General features: G+C 37.6%; 1 protein-coding gene across 1 annotated transcript; it reads left to right on the forward strand.

Moving 5' to 3' along the window:
- Positions 1-15,388: 15,388 nt before the first annotated feature.
- Positions 15,389-15,894, forward strand: Smp_191670 (hypothetical protein; the record flags this gene model as incomplete). Its single annotated transcript, XM_018798500.1, has 2 exons — positions 15,389-15,473; positions 15,569-15,894. The coding sequence occupies 2 exons, from the start codon at positions 15,389-15,391 to the stop codon at positions 15,736-15,738; spliced, it is 255 nt and encodes an 84-aa protein (XP_018653435.1). The 3' UTR covers positions 15,739-15,894.
- Positions 15,895-19,044: the final 3,150 nt, after the last annotated feature.

Here is a 19,044-nt window from a genome sequence, read left to right on the forward strand (position 1 = left end):
ATCTTACTATATTAAACAGAATAAGAAACTGCTGTGGTCAATCTGGTCAACGTCCATAATAGCTTCTAATCACCGACTCCTCAGTTCAAAGGTCAATCCATTCGATCTCTACCGTGTGTAACATTCCATTTCAATGCATAGTGAGAATGTGATCAACTAGTGAGCAGATTTCATCACATCACAAAACGGATATTTAATATCCCGAAGAGAATTACGAATGGTGACTTTTGAGAACTATTTATGGACCATTATGATACGTGTATTTTCTATTTTATAATCGTCAAGTAACTCAACTATTCATACTCAGGTTTCTCTTATTATTATGAGCTTTATTTTGACCTATAGACTATTACTGTACGATTTACCATTCCTGAGTTATATATAGTCTATTAATTACTGTTCCCCCTAATCACAGTCACATTTAGCTTAATCTTGTACAAATGTTATTTCCTATTTTATGGCACGATATGGTATATAAACTCAGTATGTTTGAAATATAATGATTCATGTTGCGGGCACTGTTATTGCAGTTCTAGACTTAACTGTCTGAGCTAGGCAGAAAGAAAATCCGAAAAGTACACTAGACTACCCATATTAGTTTCATGTGTCATTGGAGCGATCGATAAATCACTGCTCTCCAATTTCCAGCAACACCAGTATGTTCACTAACAGGGCACTCAGGTCACACCTTATAACAGGATATTCACTGGAACTTCAATCATGGTCAATACACAAATGTTATTGACAAATCAATACCAGTATACCATTATTTACAATGAAATCTCATTAAGGATGAAGAGGCATTAATAGACAGGTGAAAAGAATGTTGAAATAGGTCACATTGGTGATGAAAGAAGTCAAAACACACGATAGCATCAAATCGCACACAGATGTCAATACTGATGGCATTCTCGAAAAATTTACAAATATCAGTTAATTTTGCGTCGTAGTCTGTCAGTCTGACGATCATGAGCCAGATAACTTTTTCTCTTCACTCATGAAATCGATCAGTTTAATGACGTTCAGGCATTTCTCATAAGCAGAACATCCCAATTACACATCTGATAGTATAGTTGTCGATTGAGTAACAGAAAAAATTGTACTGTACATTTTGTTTCATTTAGAAGAGAATACTTCATTGTGGTTTATAAACATCCAGTTTGACCGTTGTTCAGACGATCTATAATTACGCTCAGTTCTCTTACAATCTGACATGTCAGAATGTTTTTCACTCATTCCATGATTAGTCCTCCACAAGAAACAGTGTTCGCCACTGTGCTGTCGGGCCGACTTTTGCTATCAGCATTTGATGACAATGAGTGGACTGCATTAAACATTCACCAAAGTTGTGGAAGTTTACTAATCACGATGATGTATCATAGATTGTAGTGAGTACTGTGTCAACCTCAATCAATCAAGGTTCACAGTGTTAGTATTCTTCTCAAGATGGTTGGAGATCGAAGACATACAGTAAAACTGTGACTAGTTGTGCATATCACAGATACATCAGATTTGTAGACAATCGGTTGTGTCACATTTCGTTGCCCTCCAAAATCTGTAAATATGTTGACAGTGACAATCAGATGGATAATGTTTCGAATAATGCCGTCCAAAATCTAGTGTCCAGATGCGATTTTGTAAGTTGGATATCAGATCACATTTAGAAGGTTGCCGTAGAATCAGATGAAATTACAGCTGATAGAAAATCGCAGAAGAAACAATTTCCATTTAAACATTTATTTGCTATCGTACGGCATTGTTAGGCAGTGTTTTTAAATAATTCACGTGTACCGCTCAAGTACATCTATGTTGGTTATTATCAACTACTGCAATTAACATCAAATTTGTGAGGAGGTAATGATTGCAGTTTACCATAATCTGTTGTTATATGAAATAAGCCAGCCTATTGACGGAATCGATCGGAATTTCACACTTCATTCTATCCGTGGAAAGTAAAGTTATGAAGAATTAGCGCTTATATTGTAGTGGCTTAGCTTCATCATTCGATCACCTTTGTAACTTTTGCCACACTAACGTCGAGTGTTTGAAATCAGAACGCTATAAGTAGCGTCGACTAAAGCTTGTCAGCGAATAGCACAGAAAACAAGTTATAAGCACATCAAGCAAATGTGAAGCAGAGAGACGAGCTTGCGTGTGTGGGTGTGTGAGCGAGCGAGTACAAACGGAAATTTATGGTGAGATCCAATAAGACGCAACTAGGCAAAGTAAAAACTAATAATCAGATTCGTGTACATGTGCGCATGAGGAAGAGAATGAATTGTACAGTGATGTTTAGAATGTCAACATTTTAGCTTGGGTCTATTATGTGTTCAAATGTACATTATATTACAGATATGAAGACGATCAAAATAGTGCAAAGAAATATGCAATTTGTTAATGTCCGAATGACACTGTCTGTTAAGTGAGTCAAAAAAGGGCTTAACAAACTTAACCTGAAATTTACTTAGTATTGTTTGTTTGGATCTTCCCATTGATGTTTTTAGGACTGCAACTGGTCAGTCTCTAATTGGAATATGTGCATACTGTGCGTATTGCCATCTCTGCTTACCAAAACTTAACCTGGTTTATCTTGTACACAGATTCTTAATATACTACGTAAAACATGGGCAGCGGAACACCAAAACCCTCACAAGTCGCAAATAACAAGACAGAAGACAGGTGAAAGGAATGCTGTTCCAAACAGTGCCATCTAGGGTACAAAACCACCAGATAATTAAAAATGTTAATAAAAGCGAAACCGTCATCATAGTCCTCCGATCCGTATACAGGGGCTTATAAGCATTTGTCCAGTAGGAAACCTACACGTAGAGATTCTGGAATATTTCACCAGAAGGTGTTTGCATGGAATTTCTTTGGCCCTTTCTGAGCTAGTCAGAGCTGAGTTAGACAATTATTAAACACCTAGAAGCAATGGAAGACCGTGTCATTGTAGTATCAGACTTCTCATTAGTGCTTATCCATGAACTCCCAACCGGGAATCGATTTCAGAACCTTCTGTCTAACACAAATGCTTAATCTCTAGACCACTAAAATGGAATTCAGTGGTACTTTTTAATCTAAATAATAAACAGAACAATACAAGTGCAAGCTTAATTTACTGAAAGCCTAAATATTTGTATGTTCAGAAAATGCCTGGCTTTATATGTAATACAAACATTGAATGAAATTAACATAATATTAAGATATATTACCATAGATGCTGAAGTTTTTACCAATAAATGATTAAAATAGGGTTAAATGTGAAGAAAACTAGGGATTAATATATCGATTGGTGATATTGATCCTAAAAGATATTAGATACCAACCTAGTGTTACATGCCCCCAAATGCCCTGGTACGGCCGAGAGTGGGGAGAGTCCGCTCTCCCTCTCCAAATGCTCTCACATGGCCAGCAAATATATAGCCTCTGTCACGGAAGTCCTGCTCACTGCCTTCTCGTACTACGGGTGTTGTTTACGAAATTGAGAGGACAAAAAGCGAATATCCGGCACTTTAACCGGGTCGGTGGACAATGCGAGTCCACCTAGGGGAGTTGGAAAACCCTGATTCCAAACTAATGATGTACATGGGCACCAGTACCCTGAGGGAACAAATAGCGTCTGAATCAATCATTGATCACCGGCTACCATGGGACTGCATCTCCTTACGATGCTTCACCGCCTTATGGATCAGATCTTTCGGTCAAAGGCTCCGGGTGTGGGCCCCTTAAGAAAACCACCTGCTTCAGTTCGGGCACCTGGGTAGTATCACAGCCCTCAAGCAAATCGAGTGAGATTTGTGTGGCGCATATGTATCTGGTGCTTCCTTGTACCAATATTTATGTGTTAAAATAAATAAATAAGTGTTACATGCATGAAGCTGTAAACTTCTTATCTGTAGAGTTGTCAAGAAGATGGTACCAATCAGTGATAGGGAAACCTCTGGTGATATATAATTGATCAATTATTACAGATAGACATAATCAACATAGAACCTCGTACAGATGTATATTGATTTGAATTACCATACCACATTAGCATGATGAGATGAAAGTAATACGGTGAATAGTAAAATAGATTGAAATAATGTAATGTTGATAATGATAAAGAAAATTAAACATTGATAGACATTCAAGAGTTGAATGTGCTCAACAATACCTAACTTAATCTCGTCTCGTTTTTCATTCTTTTATTTACTGATACTCACTAGTTTAATTCATATTATGGGATGTTTATTTTGTTTGTTATGATGCTTGGTATTAATGTGGCATAAAATTCATGTAGAATTGTCAAAGAAGATATGTAAGGCAAAAGGGTGACATTGTTAATATGAAGCTGTCTGTGGTGGATGGTTCAATGTGAGGTTCATGTTATACGCATAAACAGCTTACACAAAGTACAAAAGGAAATTAAATGCTAGCATTGCCCAACATGTAGATTCAAACAGTTTGTTTTACAGAAGCTGAATTTGATTAGTTGTCGTCAGGTATTCTCCTGTCACTATTCATCTGAATATTTATAAAAGATGTCTTTCCTCGACAACTAATTGATCGAATCATCATCGTTTCTGACTATTCTATTTGGTCAGCAAATACAGTTCATTTTCATATATTGTTCGATTGTTGACTGACTTGAATATCGAAGTACGATTAACATTCTGATCTCTTTTGTCATCTCTCTGTTGGAATATCAGCAATTTCAAACACCATAGTATCTGTTTGTTGATATGGATACGTGGTTGACAATGACTGACAGAGAATCGATCGAGATAACATCGATGTATTCTGCTTAATTACTTACTTACGCCTGTTACTCCTAATCAAGCGTAGACCGCCGACCAGCATTCTCCAAACCAGTCTGTCCTGGGCATACCTTTCTAGTTCTATCCAAATTTTGTTCATCTCTCTCAAGTCTGTTTCCGTTTCTCGATGTCATGTGTTCTACGGTCCTCCTCTTTTGCTTTACTCTTCAGGTTTTCATGTGAGTGTTTGCCTTATGAGGCAGTTGGATGCTTTTCTCAATGCGTGTCCTATCCACTTCCAGCACTTCTTCCTGATTTCTTCCTTCGCTGGATGGAATCTGGTTTGTTCTCTCCGACAGTACGCTGTTACTGAAAGTGGCCAACGAATTCGTAGTATCTTGAAGATATATGTTAATAAACACCCGTATCTTCTGGATGACGGCTTTCCTAGTTCTTCAGGTTTCCGCCCCTATACATTAGTGTAGTGAATGAGAACACGAGTGAGGACAATCGAATATATTTAAACGCAAATTACAGACTATCTCACTAAATTCTGATAACCATACAATGAACAGTTAATTTGCAAGATAACAATCACATATCTCGATCTTCACTGTTCCTTCTGCAAATATCTATCCGTCTTCTCTGATTTCATTATTCATGCATTTTCCTACCGATTGCGCTTCATTCCTTTTCGCTCCCTATCGATCTTCTGCCAAAATACATTCTATGTCTGACCATCACTATATACTACTTATCTGGATATAAGTATACCACGCCACAGTAGAACTGTTTTGATATTTGTTTTGGAAATTCTGATCTTGGTGATAGTTGACAATAGTTTTGAGTTCCAGATGTTTCGAATTGCACATCCGCTTCTTCACATCTGCATCAGATCTACCGTGTTCATCAATGAGGCTGCCCAGATATGTAAAGGATTTTACATCCTCCAAAGCTTCTCCGTCAAGTGTAATTCGATTGGTGCATTCTGTATTGTATCGTAGAGTCTTGCTTTTCCCTTTGTTTATATTGAGACCTACTGCTGCTACAATGGTCGTCTTCTCCTGCATTTGTTGTTACTTGTGTGATAGAAAAGCTAGATCATCTGAGGAGTCTAAATCTTTCACCTGCATCCTAGCTGTCCAATGTATCCCGTGCTTCCCTGCAGATGTTGACGTCTTCATGATCCAGTCGATCACCATGAGAAAGAGTGAGAGTGAGCAACATTGCCTGACACCGGTCCTCAACTTGAATGAGTCGGAGAGATGTCCACCATGAAAGATTTTGCGGCTTAATCCATCATAGGAATTCCGTCTGATATTGACTATCTTCTCAGGTATGTCGTAGTGTCGAAGAAGCCTTCATAGTGTTGTCATTTCCACCCTATCAAGTGCTTTCTCATAGTCAACGAAGTTGATGTAGAGTGGTTAATTCCTTTGAAGTGGTTGTTCCGCAGTGATCCGTAGAGTTGCCATTAGGTATGTACACGATCGAGCATTACGGAATCCAGCCCGTTGATCACGAAGTTGAGCGACAACGGAGTCCTTCACTCTGTTTAACAATACCCTGTTGATAACGTTTCCTGATACTGAGAGAAGGGTGACGCTACTGTAGTTATCACATTTGCTGACATCGCCTTTCTTTGATATTTTGATCAGAAAGCCTTCTATTCAGCCTGTTGGTACTTGTTATTTATCCCAAATCTTACTGAGGAGAATGTGGAGTATCTTTCCAGTTGCTGCTACATCTGCTTTCAGTGCCTCTGCTAAAATGTTGTCTGGTCCTGTTGCTTTGTCTCTCTTCATTTGTCTGATGGCCATGCTGATCTTTTCAATTGCTGGTTGGCCAACATCTATTGGGAGGTTCGCGAGTGACGCTTTGAGTTTTTCTGCTCCAGTTCCGCTAGTATTGATTGCTGCCTTCTAGTTCCTCCTTTCTTCAACCTTATCCAGTGTGCCAGCAGTGATCCATTACTTGTGCTGGTGCTTCTTGTGGTCCAGAACCTCCTGGCATGTTGAAGTGATTGCCTCTTTTATCTCTTTTCAGTTGCTCCCTATAGTAGTCCTCTCTCCATTGAGTAGATCATGAAAGGCCTAGAACATGTTGCTGAGGGCTATGTTGAATTTGTTGAGTTTATCAGTATCCTAGAGTAAAGCCGTATTAAACTTTGGTGATGTTGTCCGCCCCGTTGTCCGATGCTTCCTAAGTTCCAGTTTCTTCTTGACGAACAACAAGTGATGATCTGATGAGATATCAGATCATCTCGTGGTTCACACATACTCCATCGTCCTACTGAACGATCTGTTCATGCAGATATGATCGATGTGGTTCTGTGTAGTGCGATCCAGTGAAGTCCATGTGGTTTTGTGAATGCGTTTGTGTAGGAATATAGTGCCGCCAATGACCAGTTTGTTGAAGGCATATAGGTTTGCAAATCTTTCACCATTTTCGTTTCTTTCTCCCAGTCCATGTTGTCCCATGACGTCTTCGTATCCAGTAATGTCCATTCCAACCTTGGTATTTAATTCTCTCATCAGAATGGTCAAGTCGTTTGTTGGGCACTTGTCGAAGATCGAATTCACCTATCACAGAATTTGTCCTTTTAGTCTTCATTGTAGTCGTTGGCAGGCTCATAGCATTGGATGATGTTCATTGTATTAACCTCTTTCCTTGTTCTGAAAGGTTCTTTGATGATCCTTAGTCCATGAGATTCCCATCCTATAAGTGCATTTTGTACTTGTTTGGACAGCATCAGTGCAACTGCCTGTGCGTTTGGAGCATTTTCTTCTTCATGGCACTAGTATAATAGAAGCTCTCCTGAAGATAGTCGTTGTTTTCCAGCCTGTGTCTAATGTGTTTCACTGATCCCAAGCACCTCCAGGTTGTATCTCCTCATTTCTGCAGCAATTTGTGAGTCTCTCCCAGTATCCCACATTGTCCGGACGTTCCATGTACCGATAAAACTTGCTGTTCTGGTTGTTAGAAGGGGCATTGGCCTCCATTGAAAAATCAAACTACTGATAATCGCATACATTCAACTGACATGTAATCAAACAGTCGTTTCTATAACTGTGATTGCAAAATTCCATTCATCTAAAACAAACTAACGTGTATATCATTTAACTGACGTCTCATGACCATGAGCAGAATCAAGTAAATCAAATATGTTCGAAAGCAATAGACTATAAAACACAAAGAAGCTGTGCACTTTGATTACTCAATTAATTACTCACCTACTTATGCCCGGCACATCTTAAGGAATACTATCGACCGCTCACCAGCATTCTACATGAAACTCTGTCCTGGATAAAAAATTCAAGTTTAACTCAGTTGCAGGTTCATCCTATTCATTTATGATTACAATATCCGACTAACGGTAATCTTTGATTTACCACATTTCCCCTTCTCATCAAGATTCACTGATAGCACTGGACTCGTGATGGAGTTTGATGAGAAGCAGTTAAGAGACTAAATGTGATAGATGCAATTCATCAACCTACTGAACTCATATAATCCTGAGTTGTTGCTATATGCACTCAGCTTCTAAATATTACCTCACTATGTGAGAAAACATATAATAAAATATTAACTGATCAACTGCATTATCAAATGCAACGGAGCGAAGTTGATATGTACGCTTACTCAATACCATATAGATGACTTTAATGAAACGACATCGAAGAGTTACGTTGTTTGTCAAAACCACATGATCTTGCTTCCTGATGAAGTATCAGTCAATATGAAACATCTTCAGTTGAATGAACTAACAATTTCAAAATACTACCTTCTTCATGAAACAAATGCCGTGTTTGTGATGGCTTATCTCAGCACATTCAAAACAAGTACACTCAATTATCATCTTACTAAATTAAACCGAATAATATACTATTGTCATCAATCAAGTCAACGTCCACAATAGCTACTTATCCACATACATGGAATGATGAACTTCTCAGTTCACATGAGAATGCAATCGATCTCTACCATATAAGACATTCCATTCCGATGCATAGTGAGAATGTGATCCATTAGTGAGCAGAAATCATCACATCACTGGACGGAAATTCACTGGAACTTCAAACATGGTCAATACACAAATGCTATTCACAAATCGATACCTGTATACCATTATTTATAATGACATATAATGAACAATGGAGAGAGACTAATATACAGGTATAAGGAATGTTGAAATAGGTCATATTGACAATGAAAGTAATCAATAAACACCATAGCATCGAATCGAACATAGATGTCGATACTGATAGTATTCTCGAGATATTTACAACTAACAGTTCATTTTGCGTTGTATTCTGTTAGTCTGACGATGATGAGCAAGGTAGCTCTTTCTCTTCTCTCATAAAATCGATCAGTTTAACTGACGTTCAGGCATTTCTCGTAAGCAAAACATTCAAATTACACATTTCTTAGTACAGTTGTCAATTTAGTAGCAGAATAAATTGCACTATGCATTTTCTTTCATATTTCATTTAGAAGAGAATACCTCATTGTGGTTTGCAGATATCCAGTTTGAACGTTGTTAAGATGATCTCTATTTAAGCTCACTTCTCGTACAATCTAACACGTGGGAATGTTTCCCAGTCATTCCATCATTAATCCACCACAAGAAACTGTGTTTGACACTGTGCTGTTGAGCCAAATGTTACAATCAGCATGTGATGACAATGAGTAAACTGTGTTAGACATTTATTAAATGTGTGGAAGTTTATCAATCACGGTGATGTATCATAGATTGTAGTGAGTACTGTGTCAACGTCAATCAATCAGGTTTCACAATGTTAGTATTGCTCTCAAGTGTTTGGAGATGGAAGACAAACAATGAAACGGTGACTAGTTGTGCATATCACCGATACATCAGATTTCTAGACAATCCATAGTTTCACATTTCGTTGTCTTCCAAAATCTGCAAGTATGTTGACAGTGACAATCAGATGGATAATGTTTCGAATAATGCCGTCCAAAATCTAGTGTTCTTATGCAATAATCTGAGCTGGATGTCAGACGACATATACAAGATCATCGTAGATTCAGATGGATCCACCAATGAAACAGGTTCATCCAAATGAGCATCATTTTACAAATGACAAAGTCAGTTGTTTTCAGAATGTGTTGTTCAGTGGAAGAAACATACTCATTATTTACTTACTGATTACTCCACGTTCACTAACTCTCAAACGTGCCTCTTATGCCTGCACCTTCCTCAGGTGATCGCTGTTTATCTAGTGGAGACATTAATCCCATATTTTCTAGTGTAACATTAGAAACCCATAATCAAATACATGGTTCCAATTTTAAAACGTTTGCAAAATGTTTGATATTAATAGGTCTGTGTCATGTAAGAAGCAAGAGTACACAAAACCGTCTGATTCCAAACTTTAGAAAAAAAGTATGACAATCAAACTGGGAAACAAAGATAAAATCCACGACAAAATGCTTTACCGTACTAATAGTAGGGGTGTATATATTAGCACATCAATTAGTTCAAAGTAACTCTCCATTGATGAACGCTGTTCCCGTGAAAATTGTTGTAATACAAGGTAGTGTTTTAGGTCGTTTGCTTTGTTAAGTGATTATCAATGATTTTGTGAATGTTTTTGTATCGGTATGCACCCACTCTATACAGATGATTCTCAAGTAGAGAATTCATTTTCTACACATTATCTGAACAATATACAAAACTGCATCAACATGGAGCCTAACAATCCATCGTAATGCTGCTCAAAATGGCAGCTGGAGCTTAATTCAGCCAACTGTAAAATGTATATTGTACAGCGTTGAACACATTCTTGAGGAAAGATTCGTAATACGCTCGTCATCGGTGTAAGCTATAAAGATAATAAAGCTGTGAGGATCAGGTTACAAGGTCCATCTTTGATAAGTCGTTACGCATTCCTTTCTATCTCACATCGTAGTAGTAGAAGTAGTAGTAGTAGTAGCAGTAGTAGTAGTAGTGGGATCAGTAGTAGTAAAAGTAGTAATAGAAGAGGAATATCTGAATCTGTGCATCTTTTCGAATTGCAAAATGTTTGAAAATACAGGTTATTGACAAGGTTAACTCTAACTACCTGCTTGGCATGGACTATATTTGCCAGATAAGGTATTATAGATCTTTGATACCTTTGCTTGTGTGCATGGAATTGATGTCTCGTTCTACCAGAAGATATACAAAAAGAAATATCTGAATGAAGATGATGGTTAGTATCTGATAAGATAACACCTAAGCCCATAACCAAATACGTGGTTCCGATTTGAAAAATTTTGAAAAACTGTTTGATATTAATAAGTCTGTATTACGTAAGTAGCAGGTTTACAAAAGACCGTCTGGTTCCAGGCCTTCGAACAAAAGTATTATGATCACTTTACCAAACAAAAATATACTTCACGACAACATGCTTTACCGTACTAATAGTAGGGGTGTATATATTAGCACATCAATTAGTTCAAATTAACTCTCCATTGACGAACGCTGTTCCCGTGAAAATTGTTGTAATACAAGGTAGTGTTTTAGGTCGTTCGCTTTGTTTAGTGATAATCACCATTTAAGGCATTTATCACAATCATTAGTAGTATTTGAAGTAGTAACAGTGGAAGAATATCTAAATCTGTACAACTTTCCAAATTGAAGAATGTTTGAGAATACATGTGTTTTACTAGATTAGCTCTAACAACCCTTTCGTCACGGAGTTAATTTGCTAGATAAGGTATTATAGATAATAATAATAATAATAATATATTTCTGCAGTAGCAGGTACACGCCATTTTTACAGGCATGATCTACAATCTACAACATATACTGGTTCACAGTATGCATCCCAAGCAAGCTTGTTTAGTAATTATAATCTATAAAAGTTGATAGCAGTTCATTCGTTCACATATAATGTGTTTTCATAAGAATAGTTTCCAAAGGGGCATAGAGTCCACGTTATATACCAGATCCAATCTCGACAAAAAGTGTAATAGGGTTTCGGTAGTGCTAAGTATTTATGTAATGCAGCTTTTTAAGTTTATAGTTGTTATAAAGTAGGCTTGTGGAGCGCCTGGTTCGAGCTATGACCTTGGGAAAGCGCGTTCGTCGAGCTTGTTCCAGATGTCCGAAGTTACATAGCTTCACCCTCAGAGCAAGATTCTGAAGAGAAAAAACAAAAGAGAAACCGAGGAGCAGCAAGGCATTTGGATATGAGCGATAATCAATGCTTAACATTTATTAGTGGAACAGATGGAGGTATGATAAATTATTAGATTAAATTGATACTAGCTCATGTTGCAAGAGTGAACTGCGATTAGGGGCCCCAGAAGAGAGAAGGCAGTAATAAAGAACAATGAGTTGTGATATTTATCAATGTGGAGTAGGTTCCAATGAAGGAGGGAAGTCAAGGTTGGAATGAGGAAGAACAGAGAGTGCATAGAGAGAGTAGTGTTAAGTAAAATAGCAACCGTATCCTTTACAGTCAGTTTTTTTTTTCTTTTCTCATCCGATGCCTGCCACACAGTCTTCATGTAAAAGTCTGAGTTAGCATGTTAAAGGTTGTCTTGGTAGAATAGTTAATCCAGCACAAAAATTAGAAACATGAGTCTGAATGATGAGTGCAGGTGAACAATCTCAATATCACAGATCTATTGACTTGTTCTCATCCATAAAGAGCCTGATACAAACAAAATGTTCTGCCCCACAAACACGGGTGGATTGAAATCATCGCCCACACCATCAGTGCTTGCTGGTCAGTAACTCCACCCTCCCTCCTTTTGTGATGTTAGGCTCATTTATGCTTATTTTTTGGATACATATCATACCTCACACAATTCTCTGTGTTTCACATCCTGTTGGAAAACACTATTTCTATAAGTACCATGTTACAAGCTTATCAGACAGTTACAAATTATGGACTGTGGGTAAGGCTTCGATGCAATGTTTTTATTGACTATATAGTGAAGTGTAGGTTACAAATCAGAGTATAGGCATTAGGAAGGGTATAGTGTAGGATATTTGTTTACCATAGTAGGCGGAAAAGTGGAGATTTATATTAGTTACAGATAAGGTAAGATAACGAGTGGTGAAATAATATTAATGGCAAGGCAACATAGTGTACAGATGAGTAAAAACTGATAAAGAATAGACAAGAATTAACTCACACTAAATTCGCGCTGAGGTTGTTTTGTTCTATGCTAACCGGTTGATGGGTGACAGGTTCTGTGGTTGTACGACCACTGGCAGTAGTCAGTCGATTGTGCGTTTCTTCTGGTGTTTCAGGGTATTTATAAGCGTCGTTTAGCGACCGAGTATTGATAGATCCAGTGAGTTGCCTGTCTACTTCAATTGAAAAGAATTAGGGAGGGGAAAGTATCTAATACAACTACAAGGTAGGGAAATAAGGCAATTCAGTCTATATATGTAGAGAGCCTATGATGTCTGTGTGGGACGTGGATGTGTTCGTTTGCACCAGATCTATGCAGGTGAGGGGTTGATTAATAAGTCTTGTAAACGTATGTAATTTGTCTGCCATGCGTACTTCAGAAGGCAGACTGTTCCATATCAATGCGTACTTGATAAGGAAGAAGTTTTCACGTGTTTTTGATCTGTGTTTTTCAATTTTGACAGTGGATACTTTGTCTCGAAGGTTGTATCCATGTGAGTCTTGGTAGAGAGCTATATTACATGTGGAATAAGTAAGGTTTTTAAGGAGTTTGAAATAAAGAATTAAGTTAGACCTAAGCCTTCTTTTCCAGAGGGGTTCTAGTCCTAAGATGTGGCATCTGGATTTGTAGTCAGTGAGTTGGTCATTCTTAAGTATTTTGCGGGTGAAGTCTCGCTGTATTCCTTCCACCTTAAGTATATCAGATAGGCGTAGGTTGGAAAATAAGAACGAGCAGTATTCGACGATGGGTCTTACGCAGGTTTTATACAGGATGATTTTCGTTTCCTTTTGAAAGAAATTACGAAGGATGAAGCCAAGCAATCTCCGCATTTGAGATGCTTTAGTTGAAATATGTTCAGAGAAGTTAAGACTGTCGGAGTAATGTACCCCAAGGTCAGTTACTGATGTCAGTCTGAGCAGTGGGTTTTTGTTAAGTGTTAGTTTTAGTTTAAGTGACGTGTTACCAATACATAGCCAACCGCATTTCTCTGTGTTGAGCTCTAGCCCCCAGCGTTTGCACCAGTCGTCTACTTTGTTGAGTTCATGTTGGATCGTTTGCATAGTACTTCGTACATCACCAATGTCAGTTTTATAGATGACTTTTAAGTCATCAGCGTAAAGGTAGGTCTTACCTGTAGTAAAGCACTTGCATATATTGTTGATATAAATTATAAAGAGCAATGGACCCAAGACACTACCCTGCACAACACCACTGGTTATTGGTCGAGGTGTGGATGTTGTAGAGTTAAGCTTGGTTATTTGGTATCTGTTTGTGAGGAAAGACTTAATCCATTGCAATAGGGGGTTTATAATTCCAACTGACTGGAGTCTGTTGATTAGAAGATTATGGGGTACTTTATCAAAGGCTTTCTTTATATCGAAATAAAGTATAATCACTAGCTTTTTCTGGTCACGTATGCGAGTAACCTCGTTGAAGAAGTCTATCAGACATGTACTACATGATCTTGTTCTAATGAAACCATGTTGTGTTGGGTCTATTAGTTCTTCCTTAAGTAGGTGATCAGATAGTTGACTTTGTATCACTTTTTCCATTATGCGCGAAATAACTGGAGTGATATTTATAGGTCTGTAGTTTCCGACCAGGTTTCTCGGTCCTGATTTGTGTTTGGGAAGAACATACGTTACCTTCCAGGCTTCAGGATATGTACCCGCCTCTAATGATAATGTGTATATTTTGAGCAATCTTTGATGCCCTTGCTTCTGTGCATGTATTTGAGTGTATTGATGCCTCGTTCTACCAGAAGATGTACAAGGAGAAATATATGAATGAAGGTGATGGTTAGTATCTGATTAGATAACATCTATCAGGAGTTTACAAGGCTTAACATGTTTATCCACTACCATATTAATAATGGCTTTAGACGTTTCCTCAACAGCTTAGAAACTAGCGTTAGCACTCACGACAATGCAGCAAAGTGTTTTCTCAATAGCCCTGCAAAGAATAATGGAAGACAGTGAAGAATATAACTATATATATTACCGTCAGTTGTGTTTGAAGGCACATTCATTCAACCATGACATGCTCTTCACATAAATCTCCAATTTTAGTAATATAATAACCCAACGTTTCTCATTCATTGCCTATTCCCATCACCAATGTTCATTCTTCCTGATCAACATCACCTGATAACACAAATCAATTAGGCTGGAGTGATCGATCAACATAAGATGGATTTACCCCAATCATACAGTAACTCTATTGAAATTGTGCCATTCGTCGTCATCGAAGTGTGTGTAACATACAAACTACCAATCCACTAAAGAATTGTGACCGTGGGTACCTATTGTGTCCAATAAATAAATAAGTTATGACCAACCACGAACGTATGTGTCAGCGTGTTATTGTCTGTGCTGATAAGTGTCATCTAGACAGTATGAGTATATAAACGACGTTGTGGTAGCTTGATATTTGATTATAGTCAGAGAACAGTGTCACTGATTCCTTCATCTTACGTGAGAGCGATCAGTCTGAAAATGAGATATATCAAGATGCTGATCATGCTGTTTGCAGTGCACCTTACAATCATTCAGTTCGTTGAGTCAGGTTGTGATACGAGAAGTAAGTAAAATTCTTCATATCTGGTTGCTATAATAGTAAGCTAGTAACTGCTAACCCATAACTAACTGTTGATTTCTCTCTCATTTCGCCTATAGACTCAAAGAACCCTACTGTCACCGAAGTCAAATTGGGTAATGAACCAGATTGGAACCAAATTCCAATTGGTGTCGAAGTTGACGATCATCGCCCCAATCCAGATGATCCTCGTTTAATTCCTCCACCTCCCGAAATTGACGGTGATTTTCCGAATCCCGATAACTACTAGTCATCTGGGTGAAATGAGGATGGTGTCTGATGAAAATTGATTTCAGCACATCAATATCTCAGTAGATGGTGATCTGAAGAAGATTTCATTTTTTCTATTCTATTCACAATTTTTTTAAAATAACATGTTAATAAATATATCTGTCACAGAATTTGAAACGTTTTCTCTCTCTCTTCGTCGTTGTTATGAATGAGTAGATAATGGATAGCTTAATAGGCACGTTCGATTAGAATCGATGTACAGATCGACTACTTTGCAGTAAGAAACAACTAGTCTCAATAATCATCATGTCATCTGAATTATCGATTACAATTAACAGTGAACGGAGAGTGTTGAAGGTGGTCACTAATAACCACATGAAGATTGTTATTAGAATGTGTATTTGTGAAGATTGTAGTAATTTCAGTAGTTCGTTCTTATATTGTCGAGTATCCGCAAAAGTCAAATAGGCTTATTTGTAAATTAGTTCAGAAGATGAAAATACTCTCTCATCCGTTGACATAATCAGTTCATAATAACGGGGTACGAATAAATCATAAAATTGTGTCGAAAACTACAGACAATTTCATTTGTTGTATTAAGGATTTCATCTAACCATTCAACTCTTGACGTGAGCGACATAGTAACACTCCTCTTCTGAATTAAAAGGCCGTCATCAATTTGTTGAGATTTAATGCCCAGCTCTCAATCACGTGAATTATCCGTTAATCGAAATACGACTTATCTTATTTCAGCACAGTGCCGAATCGATGAGGCTCGACCGGTATGAGCAGCCCAGAGTCTTTATCGGTCATCTACGCGCCTAGCCTATCCACTTGATTCCAGAACACGAATTACAGCTTCAGATATACTAATCCTTTATTCCAGGTATACTTTGTTTTTTATACCTTACAAGCAGACAGACCACATCACACAATAAAGTAGAAAATAATATTTGTACAAGACGAAGCTAAATGTGGCTGTGACCGTGGGAGACGGTAATCAATAAACTGAACATAATTGAGGAACAGTAAATCGTATAATACTAATCTATAGGTAAAAATGAAACTTACAATGAGGAGGCAAACAGATATAAGAAAGCTATTCACCGAATAGGTCGCGAAAGTTATCGGTACTTTCCTCTTCACTATGATATAACGACAACATTACTCAACATACACAAAGGAAAAAGCAAGATTCTCAAATACAACACGGAGAACACGAACTCAATCACACTTGATGGAGAAACTCTGGAAGAGGTGGAAACACTCACGTACCTGGGAAGCATCAATGAAAAAAATAAGGGTCAGATGCAGATGTAAAGGTGACGATTGGCAAAGCAAGGGCAGCATTTCTACACTTAAAGAATAGATGGAACTGAAAACGGCTGTCAACTAACTCCAAAGTGTGAATCTTCAATATGAACGTAAAGACAGTCATTTCCACTGTTTGGAGCAGAGACGTGGACAACTACTACATCCATCGTCAAGAAGGTTCGAGTATTTATGAAAAGTTGTTTACGTAAGATACTCAACATTCACTGGTAAGCTAAAATCAGTAACAGCCTTCTGTGGAGAGGACAAACCAGCTTCCATCTGGAGAGGAAATTAGGAAAGGCGTTGGAAGTGGATCGGACATACATTACTGAAGTCACGAAACTGTATCACCAGGCAATCCCTAACTTGGAATTCGGAAGAGAAAGCTCAAAGAACACATTAGGCCGAGAAATAGAAGCAGATTTGAAAAGGATGAATGTTAACTGGAAAGAACTGGAAATTATTTCCCAGGACAAGGTTGGATGGAGAATATTGATTTGCGGCCTATGCTCCTCGACAAGGGTAACAGCCGGTAGTAGGTGAATAAGGTCAAAAACTACAGTTGTATAATTACACATCATCAGTTGACTAATTGATGGACAATCAAGAGTTGAATTTGCTCAACAATATTTAACTTCATCTCGTCTCGTTTTACATCTCATTGAAGGCATTATATTACTTACTAATACTCAGTAGTTGAGTTAATATTACGGAACGTTTATTTTGTTTGGCTTGATGCTTGGTATTATTGTGGCAGATTATTCATGTTAAATTGTCAAAGAGGATATGTACGGCGAAAGGGTGACATTGGTAATATAGAGTTGTCTGTGTTCTATGGTTCAATGTGAATTTCACGCTATCATCATAAACAACATCATGACGTGTAGAAGGAAATTAAGTGCGAGCATCGCCCTACATGTAGATTCAAACAGTTTGATTTACAGAAGCTGGATTTGTTGGAATAGTTGTAGTTAGGTATTCTCCTGTCACTGTTCATCTGAATATTTATTTTAGGTGTCTTTCATTTACAATCTCATTGTCCAAATCGTTATCGATTCCGACTATTCTATTCGGTCATCAAATACAGAGCATTCCTATATATTGTTCGATTGTTGACTGACTTGAATATCGAAGTAGGAATAACATTCTGATCTCGTTTTTCATCTCTCTGTCGAAATATCAGCAATATCAAACACCATAGTATCTGTTTGTTGATATCGATACATGATTGACAATTGTTGACAGAGAATAGAGAAGGATCGCATTGATGTATTCTGCATCCATTCCTATTTAATCCTGAATATTGCAACCACGTCGAATGCTCCTTTTTATTTTATACACAGACAATTAACGGCGTTTAACTGAAACCATTGTTCTCTTCATCTTGATTCTCATTCAAAACTGAGTAAGTCCATTGAAAAAACAAACTACCGATAATCACGTACATCCAACTGATATGAAACCAAACAGTCTCATTGTCACTACGTCACTTTAATAATTAGAACAACACGGGTAGGCGAACAATATTGTTTTCACATAGATCGTCATCAGGCTTTACTCTAATATACATGAATATTTATACGAAAAGTTTAGACTAATTAAGGCTTTTTGAGTCAATAACAATCACAATGAAATAGAATACATCACCGAGCATAATAGATAAAAGTACAAGTTTCGCTTGAGTAGACATCAATGGTTGACTCGAAAAGTCAATGCAAGATTGGCTGCGTAGAATATCCTTTCGTTAATCTATCTTTCAGAGTATCACCAGCCACATCCCCGTTGCATTGTAATTTCATGTATAAAAGTTTCTTTCGAACATTTGAAATCTCTGAATTCTTCCTTTGTATAATGCATGTATTTTTTAGGGTAGCTGCTCTCTGTCAGTTAGTTATTGATATTATCCAGCTCCTGGCTTACAGTATCTACTAAACAGTTCTTTTTGCTCTACTAGTGAGGCATCTAACCAAATTTCTCTTACACTGGATAGGTGTCAAGCTATATAATTGAG

The sequence above is a fragment of the Schistosoma mansoni genome, chromosome 6 (genome assembly GCF_000237925.1).
Source record: "Schistosoma mansoni strain Puerto Rico chromosome 6, complete genome".
Classification (NCBI taxonomy): Eukaryota; Metazoa; Platyhelminthes; class Trematoda; order Strigeidida; family Schistosomatidae; genus Schistosoma; species Schistosoma mansoni.